The following is a 20,503-nucleotide window of genomic DNA, read 5'->3' as shown; positions in this document are numbered from 1 at the left end:
CTCGGAGGAGGCGTGGGTAGAAGCTGCTGAGTTCTTTTCCATCATTCAGATCTAGATTCGTTTCTCCTCAAAGCAAGGCACAGGCTAACTACTGCTTTAGAGGTCGCGTTTCTCATGGACACGGACTACAGGGGCGAGGACCAGAGGGGACTGGAGGAGTGTTCCGGTCCTGTGAATTAGACGTGCTTCTGAGGCACTTCTTGGCAACCTACATGAGCAACCTTGGAGAGGGGGGGACTACACCGTGATCTGGTACCACTGGAAAAAACAAAGCAAGGTCCTCAACAAAGCTCTTCCAAAGAGGAGTAGAAGCCACCAAAAGGACCTGTCTATGTGCCACTGTTGTGGGAAGGTGACATTTTCCTTGTGTCACTGTTACTCTTTTTAAACTTTGCAGGGAAAGAAGTCCAGTGCCTCACAGGTGGCCATCGTCTAGTCTTTCAGTTAGTTCTGCTTTCCTTAAATCACACTTGAAAGAAGAATCAAGCAATTCTGATCATGTCATCTCTGAGTCTAAGTAACAGAGGTAAGAGGGAGCTTTTGATTGCACTCAAGCAAAGGAAGGGGGTTGTAATATAACAACACTGGGAGAAGAGGAACGGGCATCCTTTCAGTTTAAGTCATGTCCAGTAAAGCAGAGACATTGCCAACAGAATGTGTCAGGGTCAGAAATAAGACCAAACCCTGAATTTCTGTGGCATGCAATGAATTGCAGTGCCTTTTTTTCTCTCCTTATCAGACTAAACTTGCAATAGAGAGTGACTGCCACGTGCCAGGAGTCCAAATGCCATTCAGTATCAAACACCTACAGCAAAGGACTTGGAAAAGTAAATCACAACAGCTGGTTCCTAACCCACATCTGGAAATACGATTTTCAGACCCATGTGTACAGTATTAAACTAGCAAGGGAGCACTGAAGGACTAACAGATGAGCCAGGAAGTTCTATGGCCTTTGCCTTTCATTATTCTCATTTTTTGGGGCCTATTTGCTGCCCAAATCACAGTACTCTGAAAGCCAGGAAAATATTTTACCATCTTTTCAGACACCTGTAGAAGAAGTTTAAGAGCAAAAGAGTAAGATGGAAAGGGAAGTGGGCTCAGTTCCCCTTACCTCTGCTCAGTCAGTCATACATGTCAGGCAGCACTTGGCAATGCTCTATAAGGGGCCAGTGAAAAGTACTGTGATAAAGTTACCCTGTCACAATCAAGCATTTCTCAGTAACTCAGCACAGAAGTTGAAAGCTTGATTAAACATCAGACAAAGAATGAAGAGCCCATCTGGGTGCTAAATGTACTGTAGAGAACCAAAACAAGGTGACACAGTAAGCAGACCTGGTTCAATAAGGCTTTTATTATCCTGCACCCACACACCTTTGCAGAGTATACCTAAAGTGCCAGCTCAATTTTCCCACCCATCTTGTTTTGGTATGGATCCAACGCTGGCCGCACTTCCTGCTTCAGGAACTTTGCCACCTGTTCAAGGATGGGAAAGAGAAAATTAGCAAAAAAAAAGGGGCTTGCCCTCTCCTCCCCATTCAGACCTGCTTGTCTCACTGGGATCTGTTTCACAGAGACACCTAGCAGTCTGACAAGTCCAGAGTCAAAAATGTGAAGCCCACAAAGACAGACAAGGAAGCCAAGGAAAATGAGAGAGATAAATGTGTCAGTCTTAGTAGCATGGGCAGAGGGATGTAACATGTACACTCTCTGGCACACGAAAGCATGCAGGATTAAGCAACACACTGCATTACAACCTGTAACACCTGTAGCCTCTTTCCACTACTTCACCTGCTGAGGAGCACGTCCAGTGAAGGAGGAGGGATCCAACAGACTTTCAAGTTGTTTATGGATAGGGGCAAAGTAAGAATCAGCACGGACACGGTCGATGAAGTCATTATCACCCCCTTCCTGTTTCACAACAGCAGCAGCTTTCTGGGAGAGAACTCGAATCTTCTCGTGGCAGTCCTTTAGAAGAGGAGGGGAAAAGAAAAAAGCTATTCCATTGCTACTGGTAGCACACACTCATCCCACTAACTTGTGCGGGAGAAACTTGGAAGTGTACTGCACTGGGTAACACACAACTGAGACAGCTTGGACTGACTGCAGTGGCTCATATACCACTCTGTTAAAATAAGACTGTCTTCATCCTTACACATCTGTCCTTTGAAGCTAAAACAGCCTGAATGACACACACATACTCTCTTGGATTCCAGTATTGTGAGTTGGTGGTATAATTCTTTACACTTCTTCTGACTCCCCAGATGCTTTTAAGAGTTGTCATAGGATTGTTTTTTTGGTTGTTCTATTCTCTACTTGCATGATTTTTCCAAAGACAGAGTAGAGTAACTGTTCCCAAAATATTCTATGTACTGTAATAAAGGAATTCCTTATTCATCACTAGTCAAGCCCTGCATGGAACATCTTGGGAGCACAACAGCATAAAACCTCTAGAGGTTTGGAAAAGGGAAAAGAAACAAACTTAATGAGCAGTGAGATGAGGTAAACCACAGCTTACATAAGGACAGACTGAAGACAAAAGCAGCTATTAAAAACTTGAGGCCTTAAGACATTCTCTCCCAGAAAACCCTCACACGACACTAAGAATGGGGAAAACCCTCATAACAGTTGTTCAGCAACATTTCCTAATGCCTTGATTTCCTGTGGAATCAATGTGTAAAAACAAGAGAACTCAGCTTAGTCAGGCCCCAGCTGCAAAATCAGATGCTGCCCTGCTGCCCCTAAAAAGTCATGTGGTTGCATTTACAGACATGTAAGGATCTTCTCCTCACATCTATTATCCTTTATCTGTCTTCAGTCAGGAGAAAAATTATCTCCTGTTCCTGGTTTCCTCCACCCAAAGGCCATCTTGCTTCAGCACTGACCTGCCTTAAGTGAACAGATCTGTCTTCTGGATGTTTAGGGGAGGGAGCTGTTCAGTGGTGGGGGAAGAAAGCGAGTTTCTATGCTGTGAGGTGGGAAAGCACAGAAAATGTGCTGTTCTGGGGTTCCCAGAATGTGAAAACAGAACATACCAATGTGAATAAGAACAGATTTGACATGTGCTAAACTCCTTCAACTTGTAATTAGCCACCTCCAGAAAGAAGGTAGGTCAATAGCAAACAAATGAAATTCACTCTTCAATCTAATCAAAATAGAGGACCACTGAGGTAAGTGTAGGCTACTTTTCTAGAGAACCATGACACTGACCAACATGGTGTGACTCTTTATACTTTAATTGGGAAGCTTACTAACTGACCCAGTGGCAAACTTGAGACACAAAGGAAAAAAAAACCCTTTGAAATGTTAAAAAGCCCTGACAATATGGATGAGCTGCCAGAAATAGTCCAGGGAACTAGAACTTCATATCATGTTCAAAACTCCCAGCAAACCTTTCCACTGTTGCTATCTTGCAAGTTTAACTTCTGGCCCTGCTGTGAAAATCATCATAGAAGGACGAATTACTACCTAAAGGTAAGTGGAAATAAGATGGTTTGTTAACATGTAAATATGGTTATCAGTTTGAAACTGAATTAGGAAATCAACTGCTAAGAAAACTATAACCTAATTGTGTCTGGATTTATTTACTAAGGAAAAGATTTAATCTCCATTTGCTTGAGCACATAAAACTGAAAGAAGGGCCAGAACTGACGACAAAAAGCACTATCCTGAATTACAGAAGAGGGACACATGAATGAATGGTTCTTACTTGCTTTTTCATTAACAGCACTGAATCATGCTTTTAATTTGTAAGGTAGCCAAGTGCCAACATGCTCCATTTAAAGCAGCCTGGCCTGTGTTCCAAGTGCCTTCAACGTTTACCAAAAGAAAACGCCTACTAGTATCTAATATAAAAACAGGTCTCCCTCTTCTCCAGCACAGACAGACAGATGAGCTCAACACACAGTGTTCCAAGCTGTAAATACTGTGTGCTGGTTTTAGGCTATGCCTTTAAAATGTAGCTGCAGATTTCAAGCAGGAAAGTAGAAAAGTATAAATAAATTACTCTGGGGTGTAAAAAGGGAAAACAAAAGATTACTCTAAACAAATTCATTGGGTAAGTATCTGGAAGAAGAGGAGCTGTACCACTACAATTCTTTCCATTTTCTCTTCTGATCTTGGCTGTTTTGCTTTCCTCAGGAGAGATAACGCGCTTCTGGCTGGCCTTGGATAGGTCTAACCCACTGCCTCCTCCCTCAACTCTCTCTCTCTTGGGACAGGGGATGGGGGGGGGCAGTGGAATAGCTTCCCTGGTCTCCTTGACCAGGGGTGGTGTTTGCTAATTGTAAATATCTGTATAATACTGTAAATACTGTATATTTTGTACATATCCATTGCATTCCATTGTAGAGTGTAGTTTTTGCTTGTAAATACAGCTTCATTTGCTTCTGAGTTAGTCTGGCTGAAGTTAATGCTGGGGGGAAACTTTGACCCACCACAACTACTATCTCCTCAGAGAGCAGTCTGGCTTTGCAGTACCACTGTGCTATCAGTAACTGTAGGAGGAGGTGGAGAACAAAATCAGGTGATATGGTCAAGCACTTCTGTTTCTCTGGGGTGAAATGCCAGGCAATGAACAAAGGTGTAATTTTGACTGCACTTGTACCTGACGATTGCCCCCAGCTTTCACCATCGCCATGATTATATTCTCTGTGGCCATAAAGGGCAGCTCCTGACGGATCCTCCTCTCAATCACCTTAAACAGAGCAAACAGAAAAGAGAAACAGCATTATAGCAATTCTGTAAACAACTGGGAGTCCCAGGGAAATTTCTCCCTTTGAATCTCCAGGACTGGCCAGTAATGCAAAGATTGTTTCTCTTTGTGAACTTAGCCACAGAAATCCCAGTACTGAACCTGATAACACTTAGACTGTTTATCTTGTAAAGGACGTGGTAAAGGTGGACAGTCAGGGGTGTTTTTAACCTATAGGTAAGTCACAGGACTGTATGAGATCTGCCTTGACAGGTATTTTTTGATGGTAAGTTCTACAGCTCCATTGTGTAGTTCAGGGGAAAATATCCTTTTGGAGAATTTTTGAATGTACTACCTTTTGCTTTCAAAAGCACCCTTTCATGTCTGTCCTGCCAAGAGTGAGAATGAAGGGCAACATTCAGAAGCCACTTGAGCTAACAGATAGAAATGTAATCCTCTGAGTGGGAGGATTTTTGATACACTTTGGCATAGCTGCAGCATTACCAAAGATGCAACACTGACTGCACACATTATCTCCTGCTTTACCTTTGGATATACCACAAGTCCCTCGGAGATATTCTGCAGTGTACTCAGAATGATGTCAGCTGTGAGGAAAGCCTCAGCCAGACACACGCGCCTATGAAACACACATACCCAGGGCCCCAGTTAGCAATAAAGGCCACGTTCCAATCTACCTCAGATCCAGCTCTTCAGTTTCTGTAAATAGCATTGCTGTGGCCCTAAAGCTGGAACTGAAGCTGAAGGTCACAACCAGGAAAGCTAAAGAGCGTTTTATAGCAGTAGAGCTCAAGCTGGGGAGGTGGGAGGGGGTTTTGGGTCTCAGTTGATGTTTCCTTTGTTAGTAGAGAGTGGAAGAGAGAGGAAGAGTGAAAGCACCCATAGAAAGCTCAAAAATAATTAAACCATCACACAGCAATTTACAGAGCTAGCAAATACATGTGTGTCTTCCCCTATGTGTTCTGTGTTGCCCTACTCTCCAGGAGTAAGAGATGGTGTGCTGTCATGCTGTGCCTGGCTGCGCTTAGTGGAGAACTTGCAAAGTGAACCACGCATGAAGTGGGGGCTTCCTCCAAGAGACCAGCTCCTGGCAAAAAAAGCATGACAACAAGGAAAAGAGGGAAAGGATAGAAGCAGTTGGAACTGAGCTGTTTCAGGCAAAAGGCTCCACATCACAGTGCAGCAGTTACAGCATCATCCATCTGCAACAGCAGTGCCTGGCCCATTCTAAACTGTGAACCTTTGGAAGACAGTAGTACTTGAACCTTGTGCTACATTTCAAGCTCCCAGTTCTATCACACTGTCTTCAAAAGGACTTTGCTGCTTTGTAGGTTGACAGCATTTTCTCTGACGTGCTCTCCTTTCAAATCATTTTACCTTTAACAAGAAGAATGCAAGGCAAAGGGTTGGTTTTTATAAACTGGGTTATGAAGTGGACAGAAGACCCTTCCTGTTAGAGGAGGTGAAAATACAATTTGAGAGATCCTGGTGTATCTCCCAACACTTGGTAGCTATTGGAAAATCAACACATCACATCAACCGGTATTCAGTTTCTTAGAGGTTTTCTGCTGCCTGTGCAGCTCTTCCCTTAACAAGACTAGCAGCTGTGGAGTAAAGGCCTTTTGGGAAGAGATCTTCTATGCTTTGGGGACATTTTATGCACACCTTATGTTTGTGGACACATTTCTATAACAACATTCTCACTAACAATCTGAATGCTGGTGTGTAGCCAAAAGTGCTGTTATTCATGGTTCCACAAGCCCCATGTTTTAAAAAGTCTACAGATTGTTAAGATTCTGGAAGATTAGAGGACTACTGGGATTCTTTGGAAATCAATATAGCTCCAGGTATGATTCAGACCCAGGACTGAACAAGAGGACACAGTCTCAAGCTGCACCAGGGGAGATTTAGGCTGGATGTTAGGAAGAAATTCTTCCCAGAAAGAGAGATTTGCCATTGGAATGTGCTGCCCAGGGAGGTGGTGGAGTCACCATCACTGGAGGTGTTCAAGAGGGGACTGGATGTGGCACTTGGTGCCATGGTTTAGTTGATTAGATGGTGTTGGATGATAGGTTGGACTCGATGATCTCGAAGGTCTTTTCCAACCTGGTAAATTCTATTCTATTCTATTCTAGTCTATTCTAGTCTAGTCTAGTCTATTCTAAAAATATATCAAAAGGCAAATATGAGATTTACACAAATCTAGTGCTAACTGGAAGATGGAAGCATTGAATTTAATTGCTGTAATTGACTTGAAAATACTTAGTGATAACTTTTTCTCATCTCAAAAAAGCAATAATGAAGAACTAGAAAACAGAAGCAGAGTTTGCTAAGCAACAGCTAAAAGACCTGCACAGGTTTTAAGGAAATAGTACTTTAAAAAAAACCCAAAACCAAAAAGCTTGTGCTCTTTTTTGTTTCCTTTATAGGATCTGAACTATTTCATGTAGAGCGTGATGCAACAAAAAGATGAAAATAAGTTTCTTTAGATTATTTGGAGGGAGTTAAAGTGTTACAGATAAAACGCTGAATTAATTCTTACAGAAGCAGGGTCAAAAACCACATTCAAAACAGACAGGGAGGAAAATCTGAGCAATGTGAGAACTGCTACAGCACGCTGTGGAAACAGGAAGACTACAAGAACAACCTACTACCAAGGCTTCTGCATCCCTCCCTCTCTCTGCTGATTTACTTTGCAGAAGATCTTGACGTTAACAGCACCCCAACAGTTTTCATCTGATCTTAGAGAGGAAACCGCTCTGTAGTCTCTAGATTCTACTGAGACTCCTTTGCATCAAGGTGGTAACTTGTGGGTTTAGTTTAAACCCAGTATTTTCTAAATTGCTGCACTGCAAGAGCTAAACAAACCTGTTGGCACTGTCATCCAAGGTGCGCTCAAACCACTGCACAGAGGCTGTTTGGAGGGGATCCATCACCAGAGTCATCAGGTGTCGAGCCAGGCTGCAGCAGCGTTCTGAACGCATTGGATTCCTCTTGTAAGGCATAGCACTGGAACCTGTGAAAAGAGAAAGAGTGATGGAAACGGGACACAGGAGCAGTGCATTCAGGGGCAAGGGATGAAGTTCCTCCCCCGTGTAAGAAAAACGTGTCATAGTATCATAGTATCAGTCAGGCTTGGAAGGGACCACAAGGATCATCTAGTTCCAACCCCCCTGCCATGGGCAGGGACACCCCACACTAGATCAGGCTGGCCAGAGCCTCATCCAGCCTGGGCTTAAACACCTCCAGGGATGGGGCCTCAACCACCTCCCTGGCAGGAATCATAGTTTTGACTAAAGCACCAAAATAAGATGATTTTGTAAGGACAAAATGGCGTAAAGAAAATGATGCTGCCACAATTCGTCTTCTGATCAGAGACATCAAAATGTGAGGAGAAAGAAAAGTGAGAAGGCATTTTGCAATTCTGCAAAACAGAAGTAGTACTACCACCTAAAAAGAACAAAGGGAGTTAATGTTTAATGCAGCATTTAGCACCAACCCTCTAGGCTACCCATGGCAACTTCAGCAGTGTTCAAGACCCCACAGGCTCAGTAACATTGTCCTTCATAGCCAGATACTTCTACTGTTGGCCTGGTGAATGGATATCAAAATCAACCATGGAGAGTAGAATGATTGAAGTAACAAATGTGACTAAGACTTAATTTTCTGATTCAGTCCTATGCAACTACTTAGGCTGCCTGTCTGGACTTTCTTTCACCTAAAAACCCTTTGAGCAATGTCAGAATCAGGAGAGGCCTTGAGCACAAGCCCTATGAGGAGAGGCTGAGGGAGCTGGGATTGTTTAGCCTGGAGAAGAGGAGGCTCAGGGGTGACCTCATTGCCCTCTACAACTACCTGAAAGGTGTTGTTGCCGGGAAGGGGTTGGTCTCTTCTCCCAGGCAACCAGCACCAGAACAAGGGGACACAGTCTCAGGCTGTGCCAGGGGAGGTTTAGACTCGAGGTGAGGAGAAAGTTCTTCACCGAGCGAGTCATTTGTCATTGGAATGTGCTGCCCAGGGAGGTGGTGGAGTCACCATCCCTGGAGGTGTTCAAGAGGGGATTGGATGTGGCACTTGGTGCCATGGTCTAGTCATGGGGTCTGTGGTGATAGGTTGGACTTGTTGATCCTCGAGGTCCTTTCCAACCTTAGTTATACTGTGATACTGTGAAAAGGCTACACCAACATAAACGAAACAACACATGCATGGGTCCAGGGAATGTCTCCCATCCCTTACCAATCTGTTCTTTCTCAAAGGGTTCCTCTATCTCCTTCAGGTTGGCCAAAAGACGAATGTCAGTACAAATCTAGAAAAAACAGCAATAAATTAACAAAGAGAACCAAATTAATACACACCGGTACAGACTCTTGTTAGTGCTCTGGAAGTGTTTGCAGCTGCGTCAGGAACTAACTTTGGGATACAGTGAAACAGTTGACCCCCCCAAAAAATAATAAATTGATACTGCAATCATACTTCCAGGCCTAAAAATCCCAGTCAAGAAAGAATATGGAAAAAAAAGTGTTCACAGAATAGAACAGGACTCCAAGAAGGGCAAATGTTTGCAGGGAGACACCAGGGGGGAGCAGTGAAAATGCTTAACAAAATTACAGTGATTCGCAGAGAGATACAAGAGCATTGAACCAGCCAGCCTATAAAACAGAACCAGAAGAAAACACCCCAGATCACTTTAGGCCAAGAGAAGGAGGAGGAGGAACTACAAATAAATCAATGAAAAGAATCCACAAGGACAGAGAAAATAACACCATTATCAGCAAGGCAATTCACTAGGAGCTAATGGTGAAATTCAAACACTTGTGCACCACCAGGAAAGACATTTACTCTGATTGGATCAATTTAGCATGGATTAGACTTAATATCTGGTATGGGATTTGTTAACCCATATGCTCAGTAAACTTTCTTCAGTTTGCCACTGGTCTTAAAATCTCTGAGGTTTGATTACTAAAGCATGTATCCTGTGGTGAATTTACATCATCACAAAGAGAACGACAGAACAAGAAGCAGCAATTAACATTTCTTGAGAACGGTGTTCTGTGCCATGAGCACCTTCTCTTCAAGCTCTAAAATGTATCCCACTCTTCCTAATCTACATAAATAGGGCACTCACCTTGTGTATAGATGCCCCAAGACTGGCCAGCACAGACAGGACTTCAATATCCACCTTGCGACTATAGGTCTGCCCTGTGACCATGTAAGACCTAAAAATGAGCACAGAAATTGAGTGTTCCAGACAGATAGAGCTGCACTGCAACACTCTGAGCAAGGAGTGACATGGCTTTTGAAATGGAGGGTTGTCATTCTGCCCTGACAAGAACAACTTTGGATACCAGCTGTCACTTTAGGGCAGCATGCAGATGGGAGAGAGGAAAGCAGAGGGGAAACAGCCAGCTGTACTTTAACAGGGAGACAGGTAGAAGTAACCTGTTTAGGAGACGAAGTTTCCTGTGGGAAGCTGCAGCTGGGAATGAAAGATGGCAAAGGGAATAAGTCCACAGCAGCACAGTTTGGCAGCCAGAGGAATCTAGACTAGGCTGAACAGCATGGGTCGTTTTGTTAGCACCAAAGTTAGGTGGCTAATCATGCTTGTTACATACCGCTTAAATCCTGCCTTTGCAGTCACTAATCTGTCCAGCTCTTCAACCTCAGTGTGAAGGGGGAAAAAACAAAACAAAACAAAGAGAACTCAGAATGCAACAAAGGTCAGAAACAGCAAAAAATGATCCTTTGCATTCTCAGTTTACTGTCAACAAATGTTATACTTGCTGGGAAACACCCCAACCCCAAATCCTGCTCACCGTCACACAAGGCCTTGTCAGCTGGCCTCAGAGGCCCACTGCAATGCCAGAACCTACATGTTCTCCCCAAAAGAACAGCATTCTAGAGAAGAGACTTGCAAAGATAGCCTGGAGTGGAGACTTGCTATCTAACTTACTTTACTATGGTCTCCCTCAAAGAGCTGCAAGAAGCTGGCTTGAGTGCCAGTGGTGCCTTTGACACCCCGAAAACGCAGGTCATCCCGAGCCCGCTCCAGGTTCTGCAGGTCCATACACAAGTCCTGAATCCACAAGCAGCAGCGTTTCCCCACAGTGGTGAGCTGGGCAGGTCTGAAAACAACCCAGAACAAAATGTGAGTTGTTGGCAATTTGCACAGCTCCAGAAGGATGACTGATCTTTGCTGTTCAGTCTATTGTCACGACCTCCTCGTGGGTTGGTCTGACTCCTCTGAGCACAAATGAAGAGGCTTACGCAGGAAGACGCAACAGCACACCCACGTCAGCAGTAAATGGTAGTAAAGATATTATCATTCTTTTCAAGAATTGGATGTAATTACATCAAGAGAAAACAGTCATTGAAGTTTCTGCATGCATTAGGTGATTAAGAAATAAATGAAAATTGGCACCTGAGAGTGCTTCACTACTACTGCTTTTGAGAATTTCCTAAATAATGTGACTGAAGTCCTATTAGGCAGAATATCTAGAATGGGTTTCAGGGCATTGGTCACGGCCAGCAGCACAGCCTCAGTCTGTGCAGGTGCCCCTCTCAGAGCCCTTCAGTCAGCCACTGCAGGTGCCGCTCCCAGGGCCCGCTCCGCTAGTGGATGGCGCCCTCTGGCGGCCCTCGCAACGCATCGCTGGTAGAATTCTGCCCACCAGGGAGACCGGGCTCTAGAGACAGGGCGGCATCCATCTCCCACTTTAATTCTGTTCCCTCAGGGCACAGAGGACATCCTGGGTAACTGATAGCACTGGCGTGCATTTCTCAGTGCAGAAACATCTACATACTCATTGTGATTTTAAATGATTCCTTTAACGGACTCCTGGTTTTGTTTACACCCTCTCCCCCCACCCTTCCTGAGCCTCTGGGCAAATGTGCAGTAATTAATAATGATGTTCTTAGGACCTCTGTCTTGAAATGAGTAGCTGCAAGCTTCTACCACTACATCCCCCTGCAAATACTTTGAGGAGAAAATGGGGATAGTAGACAGAGCCCTTCAAAACGTCCACATGAACTCCAGAGATGACTTCTGTAGTGTTCGTAAAAAGTGTATGTGCTGTTCAAGCTCAGACATAACAAAGGAAGGATACAAGACGTGGAAGCTGGGAAGGAAGAAACAAGAGGAATACAAAAAGTGTCTAACACTGCAGGGACAGGGCTAGGAAAGCCAAACCTGTGATGAGGGGCAACAGACAAACCTGAACACAGGAAGTTCCACCTCAACACGAGCAAAAACTTCTTTACTGTGAGGTTGATGGAGCACTGGAACAGGCTGCCCAGAGAGGTTGTGGAGTCTCCTTCTCTGGAGACTTTCAAAACCTGCCTGGATGTGCTTCTGTGTGGCCTGCCCTAGGTGATCCTGGCTTGGCTGGGGAGTTGGATTCTATAATCTCCAGAGGTCCCTTCCAACCCCTACCATTCTATGATTCTATGGATGAATTCGCTGTGGGATGCAAAAAGGCATCAAGAAAGTCCTCTGCAAGTACATAAGCAGGAAAATGAAAGGCTATAGAAAACATGGACACCTTCACAAATGAGGCCAATACAGGACACAGAAAAGGCTGAGGTATCAATGCCTTCTTCACCTCAGTTTTTACAACTTTGCCTTGCATATGTTTCTTGAATAGTCCTTTGTACTCTTTCCAAATGCCAAGACAAAACTGAGCCCAGAGAATTCTCCAAAAAGCCACAGATCAAGAGAGGCCTAGGACTAGAGCTGATTGAACTGACATGGCACATACAGCAAGACACTTAATCAGAGACATGGCCTGATGATGCTCTTTCTCTCCTTCTGGAGAGATTCTGAAGTGCCAGACTCTGACATGACCTCTGCTTAATTTCCCTGCTTCTGGTCTACCTCACTGAGGCAAAAGATCCAGGCTTACCCCAGGCTGTAGTTTAATGCCTCTGAATACAAATTGTTCATGGAGCAGCCGATAGTTATCTACTTCAACAACAGACCTACCAAGATCTTCTGCTTCTTTTCAGTAGTCAGCCTAAAAATATCTTATCCTATCCTATCCTGCTCTGTACATTCCACCCTATCCTATCCTATCTGCAGTCAAGTGCTGGAATTGCTGCACAAGAGGCATTAAGTTTCCCAAGAGACAGGAATCAGTATGATCATGTCAGAAGAAATTCTTCCTGATTCTTCTCAGGGATGTATGCAAACAGATGGATTCTGAACCATCACTTCAGAAGAAAGCTTCAGCTATAGAGACAGCATAGCTGTAGTACCAAGTGGCCAGCAGACCTTTCCAAGCTGCATTTGAAACTACCTTAACTGACAGAAAACCAATGAAAATGTGACTGGAAGACAGGCTTGCTGCAATTCCCAGTCATGCTTTTTGAAGCAGCCCAGAACACACACATCTGTGCTTGCCAGGAAGTCATTGCTCATGAAGCTGTGTTAAACAACTGCTGACAACAAGTCAAAGCAACAACTCAATTTCCTGAGATAACCTGGAGTTAGGCACAGAGTCTTTTTCTGAACCAGCAGCAATGTCTTAACAACATCCAGCAGGACCAACTGCCACCCTTCAGAGATGGGAAAGAGAAGGATGAAAGAAAAGCAGTAGCAGGTCAGTTTAACCAAAGCACAGCTGATAAAGTGAAAGCAAAGGCTGATGGCTACTTACTGGTAGTGAGTGAAGCCCAAAGTAGGCATGTCAGCGTACTTCTCAGCAAAGTCGGCCAGCCGGCTGATCACCCTTGCGAGCTGGTGAATGCGAGAAGGACAGAAGAGAGGCAGAATGAGAGAAACCAACATTCACAGCAGAAGCCAGCACGCTTATGCACAAGAGCACTGTGAGAAAAAGGGGAGAGAAACAACTGATACTCTCCTCTAGTAACAGAATTTGCTTTATTTCATTTTTTCCAGGGCATGCATGTAACTTTTGCTTGCCACAGAACTCAAGCAAGAGATGATACACGTGTTGGACTTCAGGTCAAACTAGGCTAGTCCTTGTGCTAGACCCAATCCTGGAGCTGGTTTCTCTCTCAGTATTTTCTCTACCCCGGAACTGTTCAGAAGTAAAGCTGCTATGGGTATAACTGACAGATGTGAAGGCCAGGGAAAACTGGGTGCTGAGACTTTCAAGTCAGATAGACAGCACTGCACTACACTCTCACTGTATCTGACTGCAGAAAATTGCATTATATTGTGTCTTGAATGCTGACACACTCCTAAGAATGTAGTTAAGGGGATGCCTCAGTTGCATCTGAAAACACTACAGCTGTTCTCTGGAACTAGTACCTGTGGTACAGATAAACAAGGACCCACTTCTAATTCCCATGGTGAGGAAAGCAGCTTTAGGGAAAGACTTGTGAAAGCAAAGGAAGGTAACTGTTTGCTTTCTTGAGAATAACCCAAACAGTCAGCTCCTCTCAGCCTCCCAGCAAGGCTTAGGAAAAGCCAAGTTAAACACAGGCTATTCAGAGGACTGCCCACCCTGGAGACACTGTGCGCTACTGCCTTCTCACCTTGGGTAGCAGCAGGTCAAACCCATCACGGAGGACAATCAGATCCTGAAAGAAGCAAGGAAAGGAAATTTGGGCCATGTCTGAAGGACCAGGCATATTGGCTTCTCTCAGAAAGGACACAGACAATTAAAATATGCTTTGTATGCTCCAAAGTCTCTTCTTAAGGTGAAAATTCTGCTATCATTCTCGTACCAAAACTCGCAGTGAATTTAGTGAACTTGCTGGATGCATCACTGCTCCTCCTATACTTATCCACAGAACTTCCTACTGCACAGTTGGAAGACCTATTTCCACTAACTGAGTATGAATGATTATTTGGACATACTCCTGATGTCCATGGAACGTTAGACTAAATCATTCATCCCAAGCGGAAAATGCAAGCACTGTAGGTTAAAGACAGCAGGAAAGTCAGTGGACTGAGCAGGCAGCAGTTGTCTTTACTCCTTGAGACTGAGGTACAGCAAGTGTCACAAGGAAGGTGGTACTACCTGAAAGCCAAACATGCTTGAAGAGAAGTAGGGTAAAAATAATCATGCAGCAGCTCATCACATGAAAAAAGTGGATGTGAAGTTTGCAGCAGCATGGACGTGAGGGAACAGCAATATGTACTGAGAAATCAGGCTTTAGTTTGCACTCAGTTTTAGACAGGCTTTTCCCAAACATTTGACAGTCATGCAGAGCAGTGGCACTTCCTTTTTCACTTAACACACTTATCCACTCTCTTGGCCACTGAAAAGCTTTATCCACTCTGAATTAACATGGAGATTCCAACCAGCAGTTGAAAGCTCATGGGCTGTGTAGATCAAAAGTGGCCTTGTACAAGTCACTGAACTCTTGGCTTGTTGGTGTAACTGACAGTTCACACAACTCACAATCTCTTATCTCTTTGAATATTTAACATGCAAGCAGAGCTTATGGAACAGCTCATTTGCAGGCAGACCTTACTTCATATCAAAAGAAAGCAAGCAAGAGAAACTTGCCCTCTTAGGGTAGCTAGGATAAAGGGGAAGTGACAAATCTATCTGATGTTATTTTATCAGTAAAAGCCTACAGAGAGCTGCCAGGGTAGCAACTGCAGCTCTGAAATATGATGTTACCGTGTTATCCCCTACGTAACAGGAGGTTGCTCCAAGGTGAATGATGGCTGCAGCTTTTGGGCAGCAGTGGGCAAAGGTGTGAACGTGAGCCATCACATCGTGGCGCAGCTTCTTCTCTTCCTCTGCCGCCATTGTGAAGTCGATGTTGTCCAGATTTGCTTCCATCTCCTGTATCTGCTCATCAGTGATAGGAAGCCCAAGTGACTGCAAAGGCAAAAGAACTTTCTGTTTCTTTTTGTCTTTAACAGACAACTCACACTGAGAGAGGAACTGTTAAGACAGTTTCTTCCCATATGACTTCTCATGGCAGCATGGCGATTTGGCACAGTCAAGAGCTGTAACAGCAAATGCTTCTATTCTAGGGTTCTCCAACCTTTTCCAATAGCATGGGATTGTGTTCATGCTTAGATGTTCATGGCAGCATGGCAATCTGGCATAATCAAGAGCTGTAACAGCAAATGCTTTTATTCTAGGGTTCTCCAACCTTTCCCAATAGCATGGGATTGTGTTCATGCTTAGATGTTCCTCTTAGGCTTCACACTTTCCTCAATCATGCAACATCCCTGTGACAACCATAAAAAACTAGACAAGTGGGGAAAAGTGACATTAAAATAGTACAGTTTTAGCATCTTTTAATGAGATTTACCCTTTGAGGGGGCACAATTCAGCCACCGTATCACTAGCTAGCTTGTGTCAGGAAAAACTCTGGATCACAATGAGATCTACACAACTGTAAGCAGCAGATGTAGAATGTAAGGAAAAATACACATTTGTACCATTCCAAAAATCCTAAGGTACTTCATCTCAGTCTGAATCTGGAAGCTTGAGAAATTAGTTACTTGACCTGGAAGAGGGAGATAAATGCTCCTAGTTCTTGTTCAAAAAACATCTGCTAAAGCTTTTTAGCAAGCTAACTTAGAGTAAGACACTGCACCTCAGAATTACACACTGGTATGACTCTTGCACAGCTCTGTATTGGCAGAAGCTAAGCTCAGGAAAATAGCTTTTCCTGATACTGGGAAGTTAGAAGTCTCACAATGAACTCAGCATGACTGCCTTTTCCAAATTAAAACGCTAGTCTTGGCCATTAGCAACTAGAAGTCGCCAGCCAGAAAGCTTCGAGGATACAAAGTATTACAAAAGCTGCTTCTGGCCAGAATCAAACTGGCTGAAAAAGTGTTTTGCCCATGTGGAATCTGAACTAGAGAAGACATCAAGTGAAGCAGATGTGTCTTTGAGGTTCTCATCAGATTAGTACTCATAGAACGTAAAATAGGATGCTGCAAGTGTATACACAACCATGACTGTCCAGATAAAGAGGAAAAGCACCTGGCCCCAGACTGCTGTCTGAGGGATACAGAGTGCAAGTGCCTGAAAGCACAGGGACACCTGAGCAGGCAATACACTCTTGTGCCAAGATCAAAATCTCATGCCCTGTCCATACATGCAGGATCTGTTGGGAAAAGCTGGCCACAGCATGCAGCCATTGACAGCTGTACAGAGGAAAGAAAGAATCCCCTGGAATAGGACTACTTGTCACAGGAATATGACTGAGGCAAGGTAGTGCCAAGGCAAATGCTGTTCTCATGCATCCACAAACATCACCTGAGGCCTCTTCCCTGTGAGCTTTTGCTGATAATTGGCAGTACCTCAGGAAGAAAGCAATCAAATGGCCTTCCAACCAAGTAGAACTGCCCAAGGGAGAACACAGGGTTTTCTCCCAGCACCAGGGGTCAGTGATGTGCCTACTGCATTGTGAAGCTGTAATTCCTCTGAGGCTGTTCCAATGCTTTGATGTGCCACTGTAACAACTATGACTGTTCATTCACCCCTGTTCCTTAAGGGCCAGAGCAGAGCAGGCAGATGTCATGAAATATCTCCTGCAAACAGAGTGATGTTGGGCTGCTCATCTAATGAAGAACACATGACATAAAAATGAAGGAAAAAAAATGTATGAAGTACCATCTAGGCTCTTACAGGAGAGGAAACAGATTTCACATGTGCAAAACACTTTGTCAGTTTGATGCTGCAGGATGTCAAAGCTACTTCCAGAAGAAACAAAAGCTCCATGAAATTTGTACTTGTACCTGACTTTCAAATAACACATTATTTAGGGCAAGAGCTCAAGACTTAGAGGAAGGACAAGATTTTAACAGAAGCACCATAATACAAATGAATTTATGCTAAAGAAAATTAAAACTAGAGTTTTGGGATGGGCATAAATTCAAGATACTTCAGCTTTTAAGCCCAACTAACTACTATCAGTTGGGAAAAGATCAGTTTAAGTTCCTCTCTTTACTAATCAGATGCTTTGCTGAGTCTCTTCCTTCAAACTCCTGGTATTGCCTGTAGTAAGGAGCAAAACATCAACTGTAAAAAACCAACTCTGTCTAATCCAGTTTCCACTGAAGTAAGTTTTCAGTTCTTAATTCACACATTCCAAGTGGACTGCTTGAAAACTTCTCCCCTAAGTAGGGTGCACATTGAAGCCATTTACCCAGCCTTGTACTTTGTCTGAAACTTCATGGCCCCTGCAACTACTTCCCTGCAACCTTCAGAAAACCTATTGTTAGATTTTCCTAATCTTCTGCTTTACTCCAAGTGTTGCCCATAGTTCATTGCTTTTTAATGTACCCCCAAAGAAATACTATGTCCCTTCAAAAAGGACCCTAAACAAACTGCTTTGATTGTCTGTAACCAAGTAGCCATTAACAGAGCTAGCAGGTGCTGAAAATAGCTGACTCTTCCTCTTTCAGGCCAGAGCTGACATCAGAAGACAAACTCCTCTGTAATGAGGAGAGAGTTAAAAATAGCAATCTCCCTCTTCACACTACAAAAAGGGTGCTAAAGAAATTGCAAGATCTGTCTCTGCCTTCTGGGGATAAAACTCTGCAGTGGCAATGGGGGAGAAAGCAAGTGTCAAGAGGCAGGGGAACCTGAAGTTAAGGACTTGAGAATGCAAAACTAGTCCTTTTGGCAGCTTGCTTCCTCCTATTGGGCAAGTCATGTAAAGTAGTTCCTTCTTGAACAGCAGAAAAGGTGATGGTTATCCACTGGAATTCATATGGCAGTGTTTGTTTTGAACGTGGTAAAGCTCCTTAAGCATCCAGTCTTGGTACCTACACTTCCTGCACTAGATGAGGTTCGCAGTCTGCTCACTCCAGCATCTCAACTGTGGTGCAACTAGCATATGGTATTTCAGAAGGCAACTCATATTTAACACAGGTGTAAAATTACATCTTCAGCTTCTAAAATATCATGTTTGGTGCAGCATACTACCAATGAGGCTGCTGTAGTGGGATGATGCTTGAATGGAGAAGCAGCATATTCATGAACACAGTTTGCTCATTCTCCAGCACGGTGTTTCTCTGCCCTTACGCTAGCAGTGATGTCCAGACAGAGGGCTTAGATTGCTCCCTAACAACCCCAGTGCTTCAAAATGGAAAATGAAGGGCTGTACAAAATGAATGGGCAACTGTTGAGCCTGGCAGGTAAAGCCATCCTGTCAGCAGGCAGGGTGCTTTTGTGTTTGCTTGGTTTTCCTTTGTTTTTCTGACAATGTATTTCAGCTTCTTCACTGTCAAAAACCTGACATGGACTTTCCTCTCAGTGACAAAAAATCAAGTTAATGAAAATTGATTGTTTCAACTGAGTAGTAATGAAGGGCTGTACACATAACCCAAATCATGTTAAGAAGGTCTAGCTTAAACTAGACAACAACCTTAACTCCACAGAATCTAACATAATAGCTTACAGTCGTATGGATGCATTCCAGTCACTGCTTCTGAACACCTGAGTTGATACCAATCCTTTGTGCTATCAGGGTGTGACAGTTTTAGGCTATGCCTTTAAGAAGGACAGCTACTGAAATGCTCTGGCTGAATATTTTGGTGTAGAAAGGAAAACACAAGAAAGTTCTAAATGAACTTCATTGGTATCTCAGTGGGAACACAGGGTGGTTTGGTTTTGGGGGCACTTAGCCTGTGAGGAACATAAGAATTCTGAGGGTAACTGTTCTGATCACTTCACACAAAAGTAAACTTTTCTCAGCTGTAAGAGCTGTCTAAACGGCTGGCTGCAGATGTGAGGGGTGGTCCAGTTGGCACAGACTGAGCGCAATCTGATTGCGTGGTATCAGTCACACCTCCTGAAAAACAAACAGTCAAGCCCTAAAGAAGGCCACTGATGTTTGCTCAGAAGGCAGACCCCCGGCCCCACAGCCCTCACCTGTTTGCCAAAACCGTTACAAAACCCATTTCACAAGTCAGGCACGGGGGAGGGTGCGAGCCAAGCAGAGATGATTTGCTGGGGGGATCGCATACTTGGTGTCCTGTCAGACCCGCCTTGCACAACCCCCACACCCCCTCGTCCCTCCGACAGGCGAAGGGCCGCCCCAGCGCCGCTCCGGCCGGCCCCAGCGCCGCTCCGGCCGGCCCCAGCGCCGCTCCGGCCAGCTCTCTGCCGCTCACTCCGGGCAGACCTGGGCCGCTGCAAACCGAGGCCGCTGCTCGGTCTGGTTGCCCAAGGGCAGGCAAGAGAGGTGCTTCCCGCCAGTTCCCGCGCCGGGGGCCAGAGCCCTGAGGGTGTGATGGGAAGTGGGACGGGGGTGGCAGAACCACGACAGCTCTCCTTTCCCCTCTTGCCCAGCCCTCGTCCCATGCCAGGGTAGAGACATTGTCCCGTCCCGCCGTTACCTTCTCGGCCTGGGCAAGGTAGAGCCACAGGCGCCTCCAGGTGCCGAACTTCTTCCTCTCGCTGAAGTTGTAGCCCATCTCAGGGCTGGCGTATCGCGACACCAGCGGAGAGCGGTAGCGCGCCATCGCATCCTCCTCAGCGGGGGGGGGCCGCCATGGCAGCAGCGGCACGGCAGGGCGAAACGATTTCAGCCGCCCGGGGCTGAGCGCTCGCCGGCGGCCGCAGATAAGGGCGGGCGGTGGCCCCGCCCCGCCGTCGCAAAGAGCCCCCGCCCCTAGCGCGGAATACGGCCCCGCGGGCGCAAGCGGGGGGCGCCCCCTGGCGGAAGGAGGCCGCGCGGGGAAGGGCCGCACCGAAGATGGCGGCGGGGGCGCAGCAGCCAGAGAGGAAGAGAGGCGCGGCGGAATAAAGGTGCGGAAACCACCAAGGTTAAATGCTTAGCAGCCAAACACATTTATTAGTCTTTTTTTTTTTTTTTTTTAAACTCCTTTTTTTTATTTAACCTTTT

General features: G+C 44.9%; 1 protein-coding gene across 1 annotated transcript; it reads right to left on the bottom strand.

Moving 5' to 3' along the window:
• Positions 1-1,331: 1,331 nt before the first annotated feature.
• Positions 1,332-20,204, bottom strand: ADSL (adenylosuccinate lyase). The gene is made up of 13 exons (XM_068142512.1): positions 19,995-20,204; positions 15,301-15,504; positions 14,204-14,248; positions 13,360-13,439; positions 10,659-10,830; positions 10,321-10,367; positions 9,834-9,924; positions 8,945-9,014; positions 7,577-7,724; positions 5,237-5,327; positions 4,604-4,693; positions 1,789-1,965; positions 1,332-1,473 (listed from the first exon to the last, which is right to left on the bottom strand). Exons 1-13 carry the CDS (start codon positions 20,118-20,120, stop codon positions 1,387-1,389), a joined length of 1,428 nt encoding a protein of 475 aa, XP_067998613.1. The 5' UTR covers positions 20,121-20,204; the 3' UTR covers positions 1,332-1,386.
• Positions 20,205-20,503: the final 299 nt, after the last annotated feature.

This window comes from Melanerpes formicivorus, unplaced genomic scaffold (genome assembly GCF_026170545.1).
Source record: "Melanerpes formicivorus ecotype bairdi unplaced genomic scaffold, bMelFor1.0.p_v2 SCAF_8, whole genome shotgun sequence".
In the NCBI taxonomy this organism is placed as follows: domain Eukaryota; kingdom Metazoa; phylum Chordata; class Aves; order Piciformes; family Picidae; genus Melanerpes; species Melanerpes formicivorus.
This window is presented reverse-complemented; position numbering and strand designations above follow the sequence as displayed.